Source organism: Marmota marmota, unplaced genomic scaffold (assembly GCF_001458135.2).
Source record: "Marmota marmota marmota unplaced genomic scaffold, marMar, whole genome shotgun sequence".
NCBI lineage: Eukaryota > Metazoa > Chordata > Mammalia > Rodentia > Sciuridae > Marmota > Marmota marmota.
Genome location: NW_026000016.1, coordinates 42,397,763 through 42,418,783, shown reverse-complemented (window position 1 = coordinate 42,418,783; position 21,021 = coordinate 42,397,763). Strand labels below are relative to the sequence as shown.

Sequence of the window (21,021 nt, the reverse complement as noted above, 5' to 3'; positions counted from 1 at the left end):
TATTCATTTATATTCTTTCTGTGTCTCAAACTGACTTTCTAATAACACAGAGCCTTAATTTTTTTCAAAACATAGTTAGGAAAATTTGAGAATAGTCTTATTTCCCCTCATTTGAGACTTTATCACCATGTTTCTTGACATTGGCACAGTGAAATAAACGGTTTCACTACTAAATGAAGCATGTATTTGTCCAAATTTAGACCAAAGTGTATAGGTACAAAATAATCAAAATGTATCTGCTTTATAACAACCCATTTTACTTTAAAATTCTGATTACAGATAATGAAATGTATGATGAAAAATTCCCGGTTTCCTTTTATCTTAAAACTCATCCGGGACTTATCTCATCTGACCACAGCCTCAGGTATTCCTTTGTCACTAATTAGAGAAATACTGAATATTTCAACTATAAATTGCTTAATTATATTTGTCAGCCTGTTCTAAGCCAATTAATTATTTACTTGTAAAAATCTTTGATGCAACGTTATCCAGAGGTTCATTTCTGAAATAGAGACCAGAAGCTATATTTCCTTTTTCTACCCCAATTACGTTGAAGACTTGAGAGTGAAATATATTGTTCTGATACACAACGATTTACGATACGCCTCCTTCTAAAGAGATGAATCATGTTCTTTGCAGTTTAAGCCTTTACTGCTGTCCTTTACAAAGTATTAAGTCGATGTCATGTTCCTTCACAGAAGTAGATCCTACGATTTTTTTCCCCCTAGAGTAGCCCTCTTTTATAAAATATTGCTTACAGGATGAAGAAAGGTATTTACCAAACAACTTCAGAATTTCTCAGTTGGCCCTTCTGGAAAAACAATCAACTTCCTATATTGTAACAGTCTTCTCTGGGGCCAGCATACCATTTACTCTCTTTAGACTCCTGCACCAGAGTGTGAAGCAGTAGAAAACTTCAGTGATTACTGTACAACCAAACATCACCTGCGGGCCCTGGAAAACGAGCAATTCTCATACACACTGTCTTCATACACTTACTGGTCATCCCCCTAGAAATTAAGGCGGGATTTGGTTGCTCTCCTCAAGAGTGCCTTAAGTCTAATTTATTGATCTAAAATATCACATGAATAACTGCAGGATTACATTCCCGAGATACCCTTGAAGAGTCATGGATATCTACACCATAAAACCATCAAAGGAAAAGGCTTGAGGAAGTAACATGTAAGTGAATAACTGAACGATAAACAAACTTGGCAAAGAATGGAGAACATCCAAGGTAGTCAGGGAAAAATAAGATTCAAGGAACTGAAAGGTCCGTGTGCCAAAACACAGAAAGTAGCAACTAGAGTCTGAAGCAATTATTTGTTGAGCAGCCACTGTGTGCTATGTGCCGTCCTAGGCAGTAGGGAGTACACAAAACAGATCAAGATTCCTCCCTCCAGGGAGCTTATCTTCTGTATTACACAAGGTTTATGTAAATCTTGTCAAATATTTTAATCTTCACTTTCACCGAGAAGCCCTTTTGAAGAAAACAAGGGCTTCCTTTGCTCCCCCACCCCATCTAAAGACTAATGGAGAAATGGGTACTGGAGGTGAGGAAATTAATAAAAGGCTCTAACTCTGCAGGGTAGAGATGATTTACTTCACACTGTAAGGAGAAACAACTGGGTGGAAATTTGAAATTCATGTAGAACTGGATAATAGATTAGAAGAAAGGACTGTCATTTCTTCCTCCCGTTTTTAGAATGTGCTCATGGACGGTTGTGCACTGAGTCTTGAGTTAGGGAACACTGGAGGAGGATTCTCAAATTTGTTTACAGACATGTTGACGTATGTGGATTCAAATTTAGAAGAATTTTCTGCTAAAGATAAATTGGGAATCAACAAGAGCATAGGCAATGAATCCACAGGCATGAAAGCTATCAGCTACAAAAGGTGGGTGCAAAACAAACCAATAGGCCACAGACATTTATAACTTCACCATAAAAGTCAGGAAGAACAGAATGACTCGAAGACTCTAGAAAGAACACCAAGGCACTTTGTTTCTCAGTCAGCGAGTATTTTAAGAAGGGAATGAAAGTCTAATACTATTGAGTTCAAGTGGAATGAGACCAAAGGAAGTTCACTGGATTTTATTTAAGAGAATTTGTACAGGGGGCTGGAAATAAGGTCAGCAGTGACTGCAGAAAAAGGCAGGTAGAGGTGAATGAAGGTAGTTATAGTCAGGAGAGCCTTCTCAGACAATTTGTTTTCCCTCTGAACTCCTTAATGCCAGTTTTTAATTTTTTTCCACAGTACTTACCAACATGTGACATACCATATACTCAACTTACTTTTATTTGAATTTCCCACTACAAGGTAAACTTCTTAAACGACTAATCAACGACTAAGGGACATGTGTGCATATACATGTGAACATGCTTAAGATCACATTATCTGATTGTAGGTGGAAGAGGTCCAGAACATGAAGTTATAGATACAGGACTGAGAATAGATAAAATTTAAAGTTTCTGAGAAAACAGGCCAAGAGGATGCAGAACGCAGGTGGAGAGAGAGCAATCCCTCCTGAGTGAGTAATATGGGCAATAGTAAAGAACAACAGATAGAGGTTGGTGTAGAAGATGGGGTCTTTGGAAAGTAGAAGTGAAGTAATTCTGATAACTTACACTCTGTAATTGAATATGAGGTAATCTGCAAAAAGGGCAACTTTTGAATGACACAAGGAGGGGAAAGGAAGAGTAGTAAAGAAAATCAGACAATATGTACCAGACATATTTGGACAGGCAGAGTTGTGTGCACATATATACACACACGACTTTATCCTCATTGTACTACTATAATACAGGTATTAACCCAACTTGATGGATGTGGCAACTGTAGCACAGTCTTTTTAAGGCTGGGTTAACTAAGTCAAGGTCACACAGCATTTCTAGAATCCAGACTAATTTTAGTAGTCCTTTTATAAATACCCATTACAACCCACACTGCTCCAACTTATTAAAAGTGAAGTTATAGAATTTTAGCTAAATGAATATCTTACTTGCTAGACAATGAGTTCAAAGAAGGCATAAGCCTGGCACAGTAAATGTATAATAATGAACTTTTTTAAAAAGAAACTTCATAAAATTATTTGAGTACTTTGAAGTATCCATTATGATGTAAAATGTGTTTACACTATTACTCGCCAGTATCATATGAATTTGTATTCATTAACACAAGATTTTGCACGTGGGCTTACTTTAAGATGATAGTAATCCTATAGCCTATTAATGAAGCAATTACACTCACTCGGAGGAAGACCTTTTGCATTTTTATTCAATTCGCGAAGACATGATTTTTGCCTGTCGAGCTAGTTTTATAGTCACACACAAAAGATAACTGGTTAGAAATGATTCCTTCTAACTATGGGAGTTTAAACATGTCAGCTTGATAGCATTTTGGCTGATATGAATAACATTACCTTATTTGTATGTAGTGCTTTCATAACTTAGAAAACACTCTGGGAAATTGTCCTCATTTTACGGATGAGGAGACTAAGATTTTAAAGGACATGAGTGTTTAGGGGGCTGATTTTAAACCCACACTCAACAGCACAGTTCTTGACGACTGAGGGCCTTAAGCAAAAAATGCAAACTGTGCACATCAACATTTTTCTGGTGAGAGGGTAAAGAACTGTTACCTGATGTTCAAAGGAATTCTGTGAAAAAAAATCTTTAAAGGAAAACACATGGATATTCAATCAAAGCTAATTTCAAAAACATCAGTTTTTCTGTATACTAGTAATGATATTTATCTGATCAAGTTTCCCCCTCCGAAGCCTTCTGAAGATTAAATAAAAAATGTTACTTCACATGTATTTTCTTAAGTTTCTATACAAACTGAAAATGCTCAGACCATATACCAAAATAGACCTTTAACCCCCAAAATGCAGGGACTTGTCCAAGAAACCTATACTTTCCAATAACAATTCAGAAATCCAGTCTGCAACTCAGACTTTCAGGAAGTCAGATTGCTAATTCCAGCGACACTCCAAAAGACTAATATCTGTAACAAGGAGCCCAAAATGGGCAAATCATGATTAATAACTGACAGCTTTCCAAATTCTGTCCTTGTTTCCAACTAGAGCAATCCAAATACGTCCTTCACATTAGTTACATAGGATGGCTTCCTTCTAGAAAGGCCGCCTTTGTTTTCCCATGTCACCAGCCCCCCATCAGGGCACACCTGCAGTCTTTTTCCTTCTCTAGTGGCTGAGTTGTGAAAGCTTTATAGACTTGGTGGCAAAGCCAAAGTCCCTTAGGTGTAGCAAGCTGTAAATAAATGGATTTTGCTTTTCTTATTTGGTTCTTGTTTCCACACTGAGCTCCTCTTCCATGATAATAGAAGTCTAATGAGGCACTTGGCCAGAGGACTGCAGACTATATACTTAGCCTTTCTTGCAGTTAAATATGTTAGGAGCCTAATTCTGACCAAGGGAATGAAGCTGAAAATGCTGTGTGGCAGTTTTGAGGAGTAGCTTCAAGATAGTCAGCAAATCCTCTTTGTCTCCTCAAACCTAGGGTGACTTGATGAGCTAGAAAACATATTTGATAGATCTGAGCCATATTAGTCCCAGACATTTACGTGACAGAGAAGGAATAACAGTATCTGTCAACTACAGTTGTATAATGTGTGAGAAAACTAAGTTCTTAATAAATATTCATCACAACAGTTTTAGAAAATAGGTTCCATTATTTTAGAAAATTAACACTGAAAAGTTACGTAACTGGTTCAAGAACCAGCAGTTTTAAAGCCATCTTTACCTTGGGGTTTCTATTACTTCTGGCTGAATGTAAAGCCAATTAATATGACCTTAGAAAAGAAAGTTAATCTCTTAAGCAGTCAAGTCAGGGACTGACATCCAGGTCGTGTTTGAGTCCCTTCTAGAAACATTCTATCCTCTATTCCCTCATGTTTAGAGACACAGGACCAAGGATGGGCTGCTCAGAGAAGTCAAGCTGGAAAAGTGTATCTGAGGGAAGGCCAGTATGTTGGCCTTTTTCAAATTTTGGATTTGGAATTTCCAGATAGTAAAGGAGCCTGATGTGCCTTTCACCAAGTAAACCAGCCTCAAAATCATTACCATCATTACCAACCATTCATTTCCCATCTTCCCTATGTTAAGCATGCAGTGAGGTATTTAAAGTATCAAATATGTCTGTTGAACAACTGAGGGGAAAATAATGTAAGACAATTTTGAAAAACACCCTTACCTTTATCATTCTGGATAGATCACCAGCATCTGCTAATTCCAAAACTATGTTTAGTTCATTATCTTCAATGAATGATGCATAATATTTAATTACATTTGGATGGTTGAGTTGCTGAGGAAAAAATTGAAAAATTATCTGCTTTTTACCTTCAACAGTTATTTCTACTTTTATAACTTAATAGTCTAGCTACTTTTTAAAATTACAGAAATGTTGACAGCATAGTTTTCTTCAATCTAGTGAATTTTAAATATATATTCATCAAAAGTAAAACTAGATAAGCGTTAATTTTATTTCATTTTTTTTTTAATATTTTTTAGTTTTCGGCGGACACAACATCTTTGTCTGTATGTGGTGCTGAGGATTGAACCCGGGCCGCACGCATGACAGGAGAGTGCGCTACCGCTTGAGCCACATCCCCAGCCCCTCAATTTTTTTTTAATATTTATTTTTTTTAGTTCCCGGCAGACAACATCTTTGTATGTGGTGCTGAGGATCGAACCCGGGCCGCACACATGCCAGGCGAGCACACTACCGCTTGAGCCACATCCTCAGCCCTATTTCAATATTCTTTATTGGAAATAGTTAAACTTAAAATTTTTAAAAATACTGCTATGCCAAGTAGGCATGTAAATAGATGCAATAAGTGAAGGGCAGAAATTAATAACCTATTGCCAAAAATTATATCTTCAAAATGAAAACTGCTATTAAGAGCATTTAGTAGTAAATAAAGTATTTCTTCTTAATCCTATTTTGAAGTTGGGGCTGGTCCTAATGTAACTGTAGCCAGCACCAAAACAAAAACCTAGTGTGTACCAGTAGATACTACACTATCTTAATATCACTATTACTTCAAATAATATAAATTTATAGAACTAACCCATGTGAGTTGATTCACAAAATCATCCGTAAGAAAAATATAACCTCATATATGGATCAGTCTATATACACTTTTAATCTTTTGGTTCAGTCAATCTTGAACTAAGTTAACCCATGACAAATCATTTCTCAAAATTAACAAGAGATAAGTCAGGTATGGTGGCTCACGGCTGTAATCCCAGTGACTTAGGAGACTGAGGCAGGAGGATTGCAACTTCAAAGCCAGCCTCAGCAGAAGCAATGCACTAGGCAACTCAGTGAGATCCTATCTCTAAATAAAATCCAAAAATAAGGCTGGGGATGTGGCTCAGTGGTCAAGTAGCCCACGGTTCAAGCCCTAGTACCAAAAAGTGATTTTCTTCATATTTTCCAGAATATTGTTGTTTGTATAACGAAAGTGTACAGAGGTTTAAAGTGGTTACTTTATGGGCCAAGAAATAACTACAACCAACCCAAGAGTCAAAAAGTATGGTTTTGACTTATCTTTTTGGATAAAGTACACCTGTTTAAGGCACTAACACAATGGCTATATAAAAAAAACATTCTAGTTAATCCGCAGCCTTAAGAAACTTCACCAGGAAATATGACAGACTTCAGTGTATCTGCACTGATTAAGTAGATGAAATACTAAAATGAGTTTCTGACATGCTCTTTATATTCACCCATTGTAAATCTGGAAAAAGATTTTAAAATGTTACTTTAAAATGTATAAACCTTTGGATTACTCCATATTCTCAATATAACACATCTTGAAGTACTAAAATGCATTTATATTGCCTAACCTTTAAAATATGTCTAGTTGCAAAGACCCAGAAACAATGTCTTTATGGTTTTATGCTCAATAATCTATTCCCTATTTTGAAAGGGCGATTCCAAAGGTTCTGATTAAATTATTTTACAATTAAATCCAGAAGATCACTACGTTACTATATGCTGACATTTTAACAAATCTAAAACTTTTTGCTTAGAAGTCTGACGTTTCAATCACTTTTATCAACATTCAGTTACGCTCAAAGTAGTCCACAGTTTATTATTTACCTTAAGGAGATCGATTTCTTTGATGCAATCAGCACGTGCTTTGGCATCCATTAAATCAAATATCTAAAAATAAAATACAGAATTATTTAACAAAACTATAGTTCAACCTACAATATAAATTCATTATACTACTCTACGCATAATTACATGAACACAAAAAAAGTCTTTACTCAGTGACGAACTGGAAGTGCTTTATATTCTGTTACTAAAGCTTCCCTCAAAAGGTAGTCAGTAATAAAACTAGAACAGCTAGACATCTTTTGACATTCAGGTCTCAAGTGAAGAGAATAAATGCTATGATCACTAAGATAATAAAATAATCAATGTACACTGATCAGTTAATATGTGTTAAATATATTACGTAAGCTACCTTATTTAATCCTTATAAAGACATTAGTTTTGCCATTTTTTCAGAAGATAAAGGAGACTGACCAAAGGTCACACAGTTCATTGAACAAATAGAATTTGTTATCTAACTAAAACAGTTTGAACAGATGTCAACATGTAATATGTAGATTTTTTTCTCAAAATGACAATTTTCTTCTCTACATAAAAGTAATCTGGAGATGAGAGTTGGCAGAGACTTTGAGTCCTGTTTTGTGACTGCATCACTGTCAGTTCTGAGCTCCAATGCATGTCCAAAATGTCTTCTCTGGTTCCCACCATCAAGTATGTGACCCAGACAGCTCCTGAGAAGAAACGCAGCAGAGTTCACCTTCCCTTTGAGAACACATACCTGGAGCCCAAGCCTGGCTCCAGACACCACTGGCCACAGCTTAATTACTTAGGATCTCGGGCTCGAAGCTCCCAGCTGACTTTTGCAGTTTCTAATGTAGAAGTAAAGAATGAATTTAGGAGAACATAGCAAACTGATGGAAGAGATTTATTTTCCCTTAGAGAAACTACAAAGTAACTCTTCTCAACGTCGTAGTTTTCCTTGTGTAGCAGGGCACAAACAGTGAGGGTGGGAAGAGTAGTGTTATTACAATACTTCAGTAGTGAATTAAGCATTTAACTCGCCTAACGACAACAGCACTGTATTTAAATGACAGGGTCAGGTTATAGAAAGGTACAAATAGGTATTTGGAAAAGGTTCAAATAAGTATTCCCAGTGATCCAAAGTGAGTGTGGGAATATATGCCAAAGACAATTCACATCCCCAAATTTCTTTTTATTCTCATCTGATAACAGTCCCGAATTTTCATTTTCTAATACATATCTTTATTATATGTACTTTTGTTACCAACTTTGTGGGAAGAAAATTGTTAGGTTTTGACAAAAAACTAAATATTGTTAATTAGACCAAACTACACTTAACATCTGGTCCCAAGTATGTAAGTAACAATCATGTAATTTGATAATTGCAAGTTAAGAGTTCATACAGGAAAGAAAGCTGGAGTAATATTTTCTACACATTTCATAGCAATTGCTCCAATTTAAATACCTGTGATTTAAAGAGGCAATATTGGAAAACTACTAACATCCATTGTTCAATAGAAATTTCCCTTCCCTCTACTCTATTGATCTGGTATGTAGTTTTTTAAAACCAGTATCTCGTGGATATATGAATATACCACAGTGAATCTCAAGGTCAAATGCAAGTACATAGGAAAGTTAGGTCAGACCCATTCCACTGTTGGTCCCTTATCCTGTCCCCCCTGCTATCTACTATTTTGATGGAATCCCCACCCCTTTCCCCCCCTTATTTTGGACTAGCTTCCACATATCAGAGAAGACAATTTTTTGTTTTTTGGGACTGGCTTATTTCACTTAGATATAACTGGAGACTATCCTGCTATTTACCAGCACATAAGCAAAATATGGCTAATGTTCCACTGTGTACATATATTGCATATTCTTTATCCCTTCAAGGGCACCAAGGTTGATATGCATGCATTATTTATGGGGTGATATTGCTTGTGGGTAAAAATTGGTCTTTTAAGTGACAAAATGTTACTCTTAAGTCTAAAGCAGAGATATATACACATACACATAGTATTTAGACCATGATTTTTTTTTAGTGGCAGGGAGGCATAATTAGGAAAAATCTGTTTAAAAGCCCCTTGAAAGATTATAATTAAATATTGATCAATGTGAATACAGAATTAATACAATTATTTTGTGTATCTGAAAACAAGGCAATATACTGCAAAAAGAACCAATAAGTCAGTAGTGCAAACTAATTGAAAATATTAGATTTTTAGTCAACACCTTGATCAAGTTTTTCTAATTAAAATCAATATGCACCAGGAAAAGTAGGTGCATAACTCGAAAGTAGTACACACCAAGTCTTCTTGGTTAGGGAAGGAATGAAAGGACACCAACCAGTGAGTACTGATCTCTCCACATATGTGTGGCTTTTACTCTTTACCACAACATTATTAGAGGTAGTGCTGGCTCCAAGACAGAGATGGAGACTTAGAGGTTAAATAACATACTTATAGTCATACATCCATTAAGTACCAGAACGAGGACTTGAAGCCAGGTTTTTTCAGCTCCAATGGTCCAGACAGATGTGAAGTCTTTACACGTTTCAGTACTCATTGGTTGTCTATGTTAAGTGTAACATCAGAAAGCTAAAGAAGGAATTCTCACATGGAGAAGATATAATAATGCTGGAAAGGACAGGATTCTAACCAGCCAGAAGTAATAGGTATCTTTTATGCATGAAAGTAAATATAATAATTATATAAACTTATTCTAACAGGTAACTTGCTGGATATCATTTTTTAATATTCAAAGATGCACAAGCTTCTAATATTTCATTTTAAAAAATCCACATAGTAGAGTAGAACAATGGTCACTAGGTGTTAAAAAGGCATGATACATACCAAAATACTACATGAGTAATAAATTATAATATTTTACAGCATGGTAGACTGACTAGAGTTCTCAGCATTTCATTAGTTTTGCGGGGCAGTTAAGCATCTTTTCATACTTTCGTACATCCTCTTTGGACATATGACACTTTTTGTTCATTTTTAAATCTTTCCACATTTTTAACTGGGGAATGAAGTGTTAAAGCACACCTGGTAGGGTTCTTCACTAAAGGAATAAGCTTAGCTGCGTGTGGTGGTGCACACCTGTAATCCAAGTGGCTTGGGAGGCTGAGGCAGGAATATCCAGAGTTCAAAGGCAAGCCTCAGTAATGTAGCAAGATCCCGTCTCAATTTAATAAAAGGCAGGGGTTGCTGGGGATATGACTCAGTGGTTCAGCACCCCTGGTACCAAACACAAAGGAGTAAGTTTCACATTTAATAATTTCATATACAAAAGTCATTCATCCCCTAAAAATGATGTTGCTACTATATAACAAGTCCAACAAACAGTAACACACCCAGAAAAACTTAAACTTGATGCGACCTGTATGTATGAAATGTGAACAGAGACTGCTTGTGCATAAAACTCAAAATGTCAAGAAAAATAACTGATCCTGGCCAAATCAAGAATGTTGATGCCATTCTCAAAAACTACTAGTCACCAAGGATTTGACATAACCCAATAAGCTGGGAAGCAAGAAGGTTTAAAAAGCTGGCACTAGTGATTCAGATAAAGGAAAATCGCAAACGTGGAGATATCACAAAGACATTAATTACTGGGAAAGTGAATTTGTGTAAAGAAAAAATATAAGATGGAATAAGAGTGTTAGTAAACTTTAGTTAGAAAATACCAAGATGTATTCATGGCAATTACAAATCTTGTTTCCAGTTTTAATGGAGTTCAATAATAAAAGTCATACCTCAAAACACTAGAACTATACATTGCAGGCATAGTTAAGGCAAAACTAATTTGATCCAATCACATTTATAAATTCCTTTAATGAGAAGTTCATAAGTATTTACCTTATTTTTTCTAATAGCCAAACCACTCAAGACAAAATACTGAATCTTTAGATGAAGTCATTCCCAAATTCAAAGCTACTGAATTCATGTACAATATTAAAATGCATATGCATAAAAAGCCTGGACTTTGTGCATATTGTGTGTGTAATTCTACAATCTTGAGTAAGACTGTTTCAGGTCTACCAAAGTTTCTTTGGATTTCCAACCTTGAGTTGTGGTTATTCAAGTATTGGCTGATAAATTCTTGGTACTGTTTGAATCACTTTTTAAAAATTTCTTCAAATTTTGCCAAATCACTTGTACCTAATGAAACTGAGAAGGTTAACACTAGATATTTTAAAAAGGAAAAAGTCTACCAAGTAACAAACATCTTTTAAAAAGGCGTGTATCAAGGACTAGGGTTGTGGCTCTGTGGTGGAGCACTCGCCTAGCATGTGTGAGGTACTGGGTTCTATCCTCAGCACCACACAAAAATAAAGGCATTCTGTCCATCTATAACTACAAAAAAAAAAGTCTTTAAAAGAGCATGTATCAAATTATTAGAACACATAAAATGTAAAGAAAGTGCTACTACTTAACACATGTATGACAAATGGTGTAACTTTGTACAACCAGATATAATAAGTTGTGCTGTGTGTAGTGTGAATCATAATACAGTATAAAGTCAACTTAAAAACGGGGAGGGGAGTGATGCGCCTACGAGTTTGACAATACCTGTATATGTCATCTTAAATAGGTGTTAAAGATATGGAAAGCTAAAAAAAAAAAAATCCTCTTGGCCTTACCAGTTTCTAGGGCCTGAATTCAGCAGCCCAGCCTTTTCCCCGTTCTGCTCTCACCCTGGAACATGGCTGTCTGTTGTTCCCACTATTCACATCCCTCTTAACTATATATAGTGTTGTACTAATTTTCTATCCGTCTATTTAAAATCCTCAATGGTCTCACAGATCCTCCCCAGCCTTTGCTGACGGTGAGGGAGGAAGATGGAGAACCTTACCATTTCACATGGAAGAGTGCATTTGTTAAGCATACTAGTTATCAGGGCTCATCTGTCCAAGAAGACATAACATGAGCCCACTCAGCACGAATTTATATAAGCTGTAATAGTTTTCATTTATTAACTGAATGCAAATTTCTGGTACTCTTCCTAACTGACGGGTAGGCAAAGACTTTTCCTTCTGAAGCCCATTTCTTTGGAGTGGTAGAAGATGAGTGAAGGAGTTAGAAAATCTATGGCAGAAGGACCACAATCACTGAACAAAACAATTGCCGAATACTTTAAGAGTGTCCACCATCAGCTCCTCCCCGAGTATAAAGGCATTCTTCAGAAACTGTCCTCACTCCACCCCCTAGTTTTCATGAACCTACCTTTCTCAGTCAAGTCACTCATGTGTCCAAACTAGAAATTAAAAGACAGGGCTCAATTTCTTATGGGCTCTTCAAAGACCTGGATAATGGTGGTACAGAACTAAATACCTGGTTGTGTCAATAATTATTCTCTATTAAAAACCCTCTGTTCTAAGTGGATGTCTTAATTCAAAAGTGTAGTATGTAGTGATTTAACTGAAAGCTGTTCAACAGGTTTTTAAAAATTTATTGTGAAATTAATGTTATTCATATTTTGTGAAAGTCTGAAGCTCAACAAAGCTTAGTCACGGTTGGGGCCAAACATCAAAAAGCCATCAGCTAGTGGTACACTGGAAACTGAGAATGTGGTTACAAGAAAAAAAGATCTAAAATCATGAGTAGAAAGATGCTATTGAAGGAAACAAAAAGGACATCTAGAGAGTTAGGAGAGCCAAGTTTTAAGAAGTTACAGGTACAGAAGCAAGAGATTCCATAGGGATAACAGTAAAAGTGAATTGATCATGTTCAGGCAAATGAGGAAAGCTGATGTGAGAAATGGAGCAACAGTGGGTAGGAAAAACAAAGCAGAGAAAGATTTCATCCAGCATAACGTTAAAGAAGGAAGGATTCCTACAGCTATGCAGTCATGAAAGCACACTGGTTAGCAAGGCTCATCTGTCCAAGAGTACATGAGTCCACTCAGCACAAACTGATATGGGCTGAGGCTGTAATAGTTTTCTTTCAGGGTAGTGGTTTTTAACATTCTAGTCAACCTAATAATCCTATATCCTCTGCCTTTGGAGTTTTCTTATATTGTGACTAGAATATATTCAAGTAGAAAGTACAAGAGAGTTCGGTTTCTAAGAAAAGAAAGTACTTTAAGCTATGGGACCGAAAAATTATTACATGTAAACAGACTCAATTTGTAGAGATAAATCAATATGGGGGATTCTAAAGTGAGCAACCATTTTAGCAGTTGCTCAAATAACTGACAAGGGTCCATAAGACTTATGAAGTGAAATCAGATCTCCATGAAAAGGTCTGAAGAATATGGTAATAGCAGCTGGGAGGCAGGATGAAGTTAAGGAGCAATTTTGGTTGGAAAGGAAAGAGGAGAGGTGGGAACTGTAGTTAGGGGATTTTGCGAACTTGGAACAGGTGAAAGTACAAGAGGCCATGATGGGATGAGAGGGTGGACCTAGTACCATGGAGTTAGGGAGGTATAAAGATCATGACCTTGTCTCAGTAGAGTCAACGGGATGCCAGAAATGCCAATGGATGGGAAAAAAATGAGTATGAAAACTGAAGTAGTGCCAAGTGACGGACAAGGGTGAAAAACATGAAGTGGTGGTGGAAAGCAAGATGGAAGGAAAATGAGTATCATGTCCAGTTTATGACAAAAGAAGCACCTGACATTGAAAAAGGTTGTGAGGAAAGTGGGAATGTCGGAGATAAGGCAAAGCACACTGAAGAACCGTAACTGAAGTAATATTGGCAGAAAAAAGTCAAGTACACTGTTGCTTCAAGCCTGCCTCCACCATTGGAGCTATAAGATTGCTTGTTTTGTAGAATGTATACATTTTTGAAAATCTCTAATTCCTATTCATACTAATATTAAGCTGCTTAAAGTTTTTTAATTAGCAATTTGTAGCCTCATTCTTCTATATCAAAGAGAGAACTCCATTTTCTACACAGCATCCTGTGGCAATCCTTAAAAAATACCATCTTATAACTCGCCTGCTTCATCGACTGTTCTTTACCTTTACAGCAACATGTATAAGCACTCTTCATAACCTGCATACAAAACTGGTTCCCTTTTTAGCTCTATAACCCCATGCTTCTTCTACCTCTTTCTTACCTTATTGACTGAAATCACAAATCTGTTCTCCATGTATTTTAAATGTATCCTATTCTTCAGAGCCTTTACCTTTTCTACAACTTCTCAAACAAGTGACACTTTGTTCTCCATCTCAAGAGAGCCTTTTCATTCAAAGATGCCCTTCTTTATGTGAGTCTCTAATACCACATGCTGGTCATTTCCTTTATGGCTATCATTATTTAACCTGTCTCCTCCTCTGAAAAATGTTGATCGCAATTATTGAGACCCTAGTGGTGTGCATAGCATCAGATAGGTCCTCAAATAAACATAATAAAAAGTTGAGTATAATTACTTCAGTTATATGTATTCACTGGGCCTTGACACTAGAGGAGTTTTTAATCAAAAATTTTCAGACAAGCCCAGTCAAAATTTGCATTAACATAGTAATAATGCTAAGGTGTCATTGATGAAAAAATTAATTCTGAAAGGAATAAATTATTTTGTGGATGTCCACTGAATCATTTAACAGCTATTTATGGCATGTATAAAAATGCATTGTGGATCCCAAATGTGGATAATCATTCAGTAAGAAATTTTAATAAGACTGCAAGTAAAGATAAGTTAACTTTTGGGATAAAAGCCTGAGTCATCTTTTCTAGTACAATTAACTTCAGTTTGGTACACTGTTTTTTAGTTTTCCTAAATGGCATTTACGGGTTATTCTTACAAATGGTCCTTAATATTTATTCCAAAAGGAACTGGGAGTTTGACGGAAATCTATACATTGAATGATAGTGTCAAAAAAGCTCCAAGGTAAGAGCTGAGTCAAATGGTGGCTCCATTCCCGATTTTCCAAGGAATTTCCATATTGGCTGCACCAATTTGCAGTCCCACTAGCAGTGTATGAATACCTTTTTCCCCACTAACACTCATTAAAACACCATACTACAGGGACACAGCCACATCCAATGTTTATAGCAGCACAATTCCCAATAGATAAACTGTAGAACCAACCTGGATTCCCTTCAGTAGATGGATTTAAAAAAGCATACATACATGATGGAATATAACTCAGCAATAAAAGAATAAAATCATGGCATTTGCAGGTAAATGGATGGAAGTACAGAAGATAATCCTAAGTGAAGTTAGCCATTCCCCCCAAAAAAACAAATGCTTTCTCTGGTAGAAGGAGGCTGATTCATAGTGGGAGAGGGAACATGGAAGAAATAGACAAACTCTCGATAGGGCAGAGGGGGCACAGAGTTAGAAATGATGGTGGAATATAATGGACATCATTATCCAAAGTACATGTATGAAGACAAATTGGTGTGAATACACTTTGTATATGACCAGAGATTAAAAATTTGTTCTGTATGTGTAATATGAATTGTAATGCATTCTGCTGTCATTAAAAAAACCTGCAAGATGATTTTAGTAATCACAATACACACTGAAAGACTAAGGCTACAGAGGTTATGAACACAGTAAAATTATGCCATGACCCTATGGAAGAAGCCATCTTCGTTCACAGGTTTTTAATTACATGCAAACTTGCAGAATCAGGTCAAAAATTAAAGTGAAGCAGTGACATCAAGAAATAAGTTCCTTTGTTTTGAGGTCATTTAGACCAAAAAGATCAATTTTGACAATATATTATACTGTTTCTAAGTAAACGTATACATTTTAGCTTTTCATTTTAAAACAATCTCACCGACAAAGGATTTGCACAGTGACACTATTTTGCACATATAACTTAATAGTAAGCGAAGAGAAACTAAGGATAAAAACATCTCCTTTATTAGTATTAAAAAATTAACAATAGTCAAAGAACCAAGCTACAGTAAGACCCCAAATTCTTACTAGTATCATACCATGCCATTTGATTAATAAAAACCACTTGTACAACCCTAGTCAATGAGCTAAGTATTACAAAATAGAGATTGTAGGTAGATCTAAACACCTTTGATAATATTCCAAAATGATGTACTGAAGTTTCATATCCCTCCATCCCCCCTCGCCTGTGTGAAGACTTTCCCCTACTCCTACCTGTACTCAAGGTCATTCTCCAAAATGCCCATCTACTGGTTTTAGAACTGTATCACCATCAAAATCCCATGGAGTCCAATTATGTTTATCTTAGTATTCTAAATGACTTGCACACTAAGTGATCAATAAACACGGGAATGAACTGAAGATGGCAGGCAGGTTGAGAGGGAAGAAAAATCTGGCTATGGGATTTCAAATTGTTACATCAGTTAAGGCTCCATCTCATTTTTTTTTTTTGCAAATGAACCATGATGGGAAAAAGATTGGTTACTGCTGCCATGTACAGCCAGCTCTCAGATCTTTATAATTTCAAAGTAGTAATATCAGTTCAGTACACACACACTTTTCTCCACATACAGGTAAAAGGCAATCCTGTAAAAAAAAAAACAAACAAAACTTATCATTCTTTGTAGGGCATGATGCATCAGAGAAGAGGAAACTTAACTTGCTGGCTGCTACTCGCTTCCCAGTCCTGGGGCCACAGGTGGCTAAGAGAATACCTAGCAATTAGCCAGAAGGCATTGCCACGGGTTGTGATGAAGAATGGGACCAACTCTAGGATAGGCTCAGAACCCTTCTGCCCTCAAGGACAGCTCATTTCTCCCATTACTGTCTGTTGGATGGGTGTAGATGTGAACTCTCCCCACCCTGCTGAACTTTACCCTGATTGGCTCCTGTACATTATATTAGCTATGCATGTTTTCTCATTAAAGGAGATCCTGCTTTGACAGTTCTCCCTGGCGTGTCTGTCCTCCAGGGAGGGAGGGCTGAGTGTGGGCAGCCAGTCAACCTTTACCTTTCTTGGCCTGTCCTGGTCGGAGTGTGCTCCCCCAATCTCTCCCACAGGTCAGGAGGGAATGGGGGGTGGCTAAAACCCAACAATTCTTTTTTCAAAGCCATGAATAAGTGAACTGGAGGGTGGGTGATAAAGAAGGGCCTTAAGAGCTAAGCTGAGCAATCTGGATGGTTGTTTCAAAGTGTTTCATTGATCTGTACAGTAGAAGTAAAGGACAAGGGGGTCACAGAAAGGGGAAATACTAGGCAATGATATTGGCCAACTCATTGTTTTATTGTGTGTACAAATATACAACAACTCCCACCATTATGTCCAACTATAACACACCAACAAAAAATATGTGAAAGGAAAGATTTCTAACCAAAGAAATCAATGACAAAAGCAACGCATTACATATGAACCCCACAGAAGTACTCAGGAAGGATTCTAGCAGAGCTTGGACAGTAGAAATCACTCTACAGACAAGTAATGTAGCCTTAATAATAATAATAAACGTGAATTCAGTGTTTGGCTCTTTATGAATTTAAAATATCTGCTTAATGGTGCCTTAAAAGTATTTAATTTAAGCTGCAGAGATGACTTTTTAAAAAAGGAACCATGGACTTTTTTGCTCACACAAGTGTAATACATCATGAGAATCAATAACTTGTGAAATGCAAATAAATTTCTCCTCACCAAGGCATAAGACATCGTTTCCTAATTTAAAAGGAGGTACACAGAGCTCTAAAACAACATTTCTCTTGATAATGAGTTATATTTTAAACCCAAAGATACCATAATGTCAGCTCTTTAAGAGGAAAGGAATGACAGAAGCCAAGAGATTATCTGCAATCTCCCAGAGCAATGTGAGGTTTATCAGAACAAAATGGAGGCAGTCTAAGGGGAAATCTAAGCCTGAATGAAAACGCAATTGTGCAAATTCACTCATCCCTCTTCAAAATTGATAAATATGAAGCGAAGTATAGACAAGGAGAAACAGCTCAGATGGCACCGTAAAAGACCTAGTGTAAGGGTAAAAGAAATTGAAGTTAAAGGGTAAAAGACCGGGTGTTGTAAAGTTTCTAAGCTGCAAGGTCTGAGTTACAATGTAAAGGATTAGGTATTGTTAGGTTTCTATGCTACCTGCAAAACCTGAAATTTCTGTAGCTGTTAAGACAATGCTTAGAACCGCCCAGTAAACATTTCCCCTGGCTGTTTGGTTGTTTAATAACTGAAGGGCTCTGTGTAACTGGTCACGTAGTCCTTTAGGCCCTAAAACCAATCAGTTTGAATGTGTACCCCGTTTAGAAATGACCTATCACTCCAGCCTGACCTGTTCCCGCCAATGAATGAACTAATCATCTTTAGGAGTTGTTGTTCAATTTTCCCGCGCCTCATGATGATTTGTTCTCATGTATACAAAGCCCTCCGCCCTCCCCAAAAAGTGTACTTAAGCAGTGCTCAGCCCCTGCTCGGGGCTCTGGGCTGCTTTCCCTTCTTGAGTGGGCACGGAGCCCCAGCATGCTGGTTCAATAAATCCCCTTCTGCCAATTGCATGAGTGGTCTCTTTCTCCGACGTTTCACGGGACCCTTACACTAGAAGAGCTGTTGTTCATCCTTCATCCCTTCTCTATTTCTAATAACCATGTTATATGATTTAAAAAAAAAATTAGGCTAGAGACAAAACTGAGTCCTTTTGTTCCACACTCAGAATCTTTTAAAGTTGGAGAAGGGAGAGAAGAAACCCTGAACCTCCAAATAGATGTGTCTCCTTCTAGTCATCCTCTGGCAAATGGGTAGTTATCTTCACTCTAGGGTATTCTGTATTTTGCAAATAATGACTTCTGAGGATTATAACTTAAGAATCTATAGCAAGTTCTTATTTGCCTTCTGTTCCAACAGTGCCTGCACTCTTCACAGTGAAATCTCACATTTACAGCCTGGCTTAAGTTCCCATTCCACCAAATCCAACCACTCAAATTGACATCTCCATTCTGTCAACTCTCATTTAAATTAGGAATCTATCCATGCTATAGAGTTTAGCATGTAATTGTTCCAGATTGACTTTTTGCCCTGAAGGGTAGAAACAAAAGCACTAGGTTTTTTTAAATTTCCCTCACTACTCAAATCAATACAATAACCATTTATTACACCAAAAAAATGAATCAAAGCTTACTTTTGTAAAGGAGAAAAACATCACCTTTTTAATAAAGTCATCTTTATAAGTATTAATATCTGCATTCTAAAATTTGTTTTGCTAAGCTCTAAGTGACATATTAGCAGAGAGATTCCAATACTTATACACTGCTCATGAGAAAGTTAACTATAGAAAACTTGCCACTAACTTATGGGACACATGCATGCCCTATGGCCTATCATCTCCAAAATGACAAATTCTTGCATGTGTATACCAGGAGAGACTAAGAAACCCTAGAAATATTGTTTATGATACAAAAAAACAGCCATGTAAACAGCAATTAACAAGAGTAATTTATACTATAGCCATGTATCCCAACATGGGTTAACTGTAAACACGTGGTACCATGTGAAAAATCATGTTTTGTAATGGGGGTGTGTTTGTGTAAAATGGAACTTTGTAAGAATGAAGTATAAACTAAATAAGTAAACATTTCAGTTGGGAAATTTCTAGAGATAAATTAAAAATTATAAAGGAAAAGGAGTGATACAGTCAGTAAATTCAGGAAAAGCTTACCTCTGAGGAAAGAGTGACAAACAGAATGAAAATATTAAGCTGGTTTGTAAATGTGACTGCATCTCTATTATAATTTATATATAACACATGTAAGAAAATCTTCCAAAAATATTTCATTTTTAAAATATAAATAAAACCATTTATTTCTGGAATGTTTGATTGCTTCAACAACTTACATAAGATATTTAGGTTTCAAAGGTCTACAGAGGAAAGACATAAGGGTTGCACAGAAGAATGAAAAGCCTATGGCAGAGGTGAACAATAAGTAATGGAAACAGGGAAATAAAACTGCATGACGTCATACACAGTCTAAGGAAGTACTTGTACTTTCTAGGGCAGAGGATCTCAGTAGGCCATCAAAACTTGGCAGAGCTCTGGCCAAGTGAACATTCCAGGAACTAGGATTCAGTGGGACTAAAACATTCTTGGGTTAGGAAAGGACTTGGCAAGAGGAACTGGACAAAGATAAATGAACTTGAAAAAGAATACGGTCTAGACTGAACAACAAAACTGATTTCAAACGATACTAACACAATATGAAATGTTAAGTCGGATGTTAATCCTTTAATAAAGTTCACTTATTCTCTTTCCAGTTATTGACAGTGTAGTGTGACTGCCACTTAATTTTAAGCAACATATTTTGTGAATCTAGTTTTCTACTGACACCCACAGATGAGAACTTCAGCTAAGAATTCAGTGTCCAAGTAGAAGGATGGTGACACCCTGAAATGTAAAGTTGTGAAAGCTTTCCCAAGATCACTCCAGTCAATTGCTCGATTCTAGCGAACAATGCCGCCAAATGTTTAGAAGTAATGTTAAAACCAAAAGTTAATTTCTACTGTTACTCTCAATTCAAGCTTTTAAAACGCAATATTCATTCTTCGCTAGCATTCTCATCTTAGGATGTCATTTACCCAATCATTCCAGAAATACTTTTCTCTGTGTCTCATAGGGTAACCCTATAATTAAAATTAAAATCCTCTTACCTGTACTTTTTTTAAAGCTACTGCCACTCCATCCAACAGACAGGCTGCTCTATACACTTCACTAAATTGTCCACGACCAATCTTCTTTTCTATTCGAAAGTTGGCTAATGTATTATAGCCCATATCCGGTCGTAAGGCCTTCTGTAATTGAAAATGTCAGAAAAAGTTTCAGTCACACAATATACATTCCTCATCATTTCCACTTAAGTAGGTAATACCTACAGTAAGCTTGCAAGTATTCATTTATTCAATAAATATTTACTGAAGACCTATGCATGCTAGGCACTATGCTGCTCTGTCCTTAGTTTACAGTAAACTAAACATGCGATAATCTCTGAACTCAAGGAACTTACATTTGTAGTGGGG

At 36.6% G+C, this 21,021-nt stretch overlaps 1 protein-coding gene across 1 annotated transcript in view; it reads right to left on the bottom strand.

The window, feature by feature from the left end:
- The window catches only part of Nek7 (NIMA related kinase 7), a 110,557-nt gene that overhangs the window by 17,529 nt on the left and 72,007 nt on the right, over positions 1–21,021 (bottom strand). The window contains exons 3-5 of the mRNA XM_015483350.2: positions 20,656–20,796; positions 7,128–7,190; positions 5,214–5,324 (exon numbers count right to left, since the gene is read on the bottom strand). Of these exons, the coding sequence (XP_015338836.2) occupies positions 5,214–5,324; positions 7,128–7,190; positions 20,656–20,796 (315 nt within the window). The remainder of the gene's footprint in view (positions 1–5,213; positions 5,325–7,127; positions 7,191–20,655; positions 20,797–21,021) is intronic.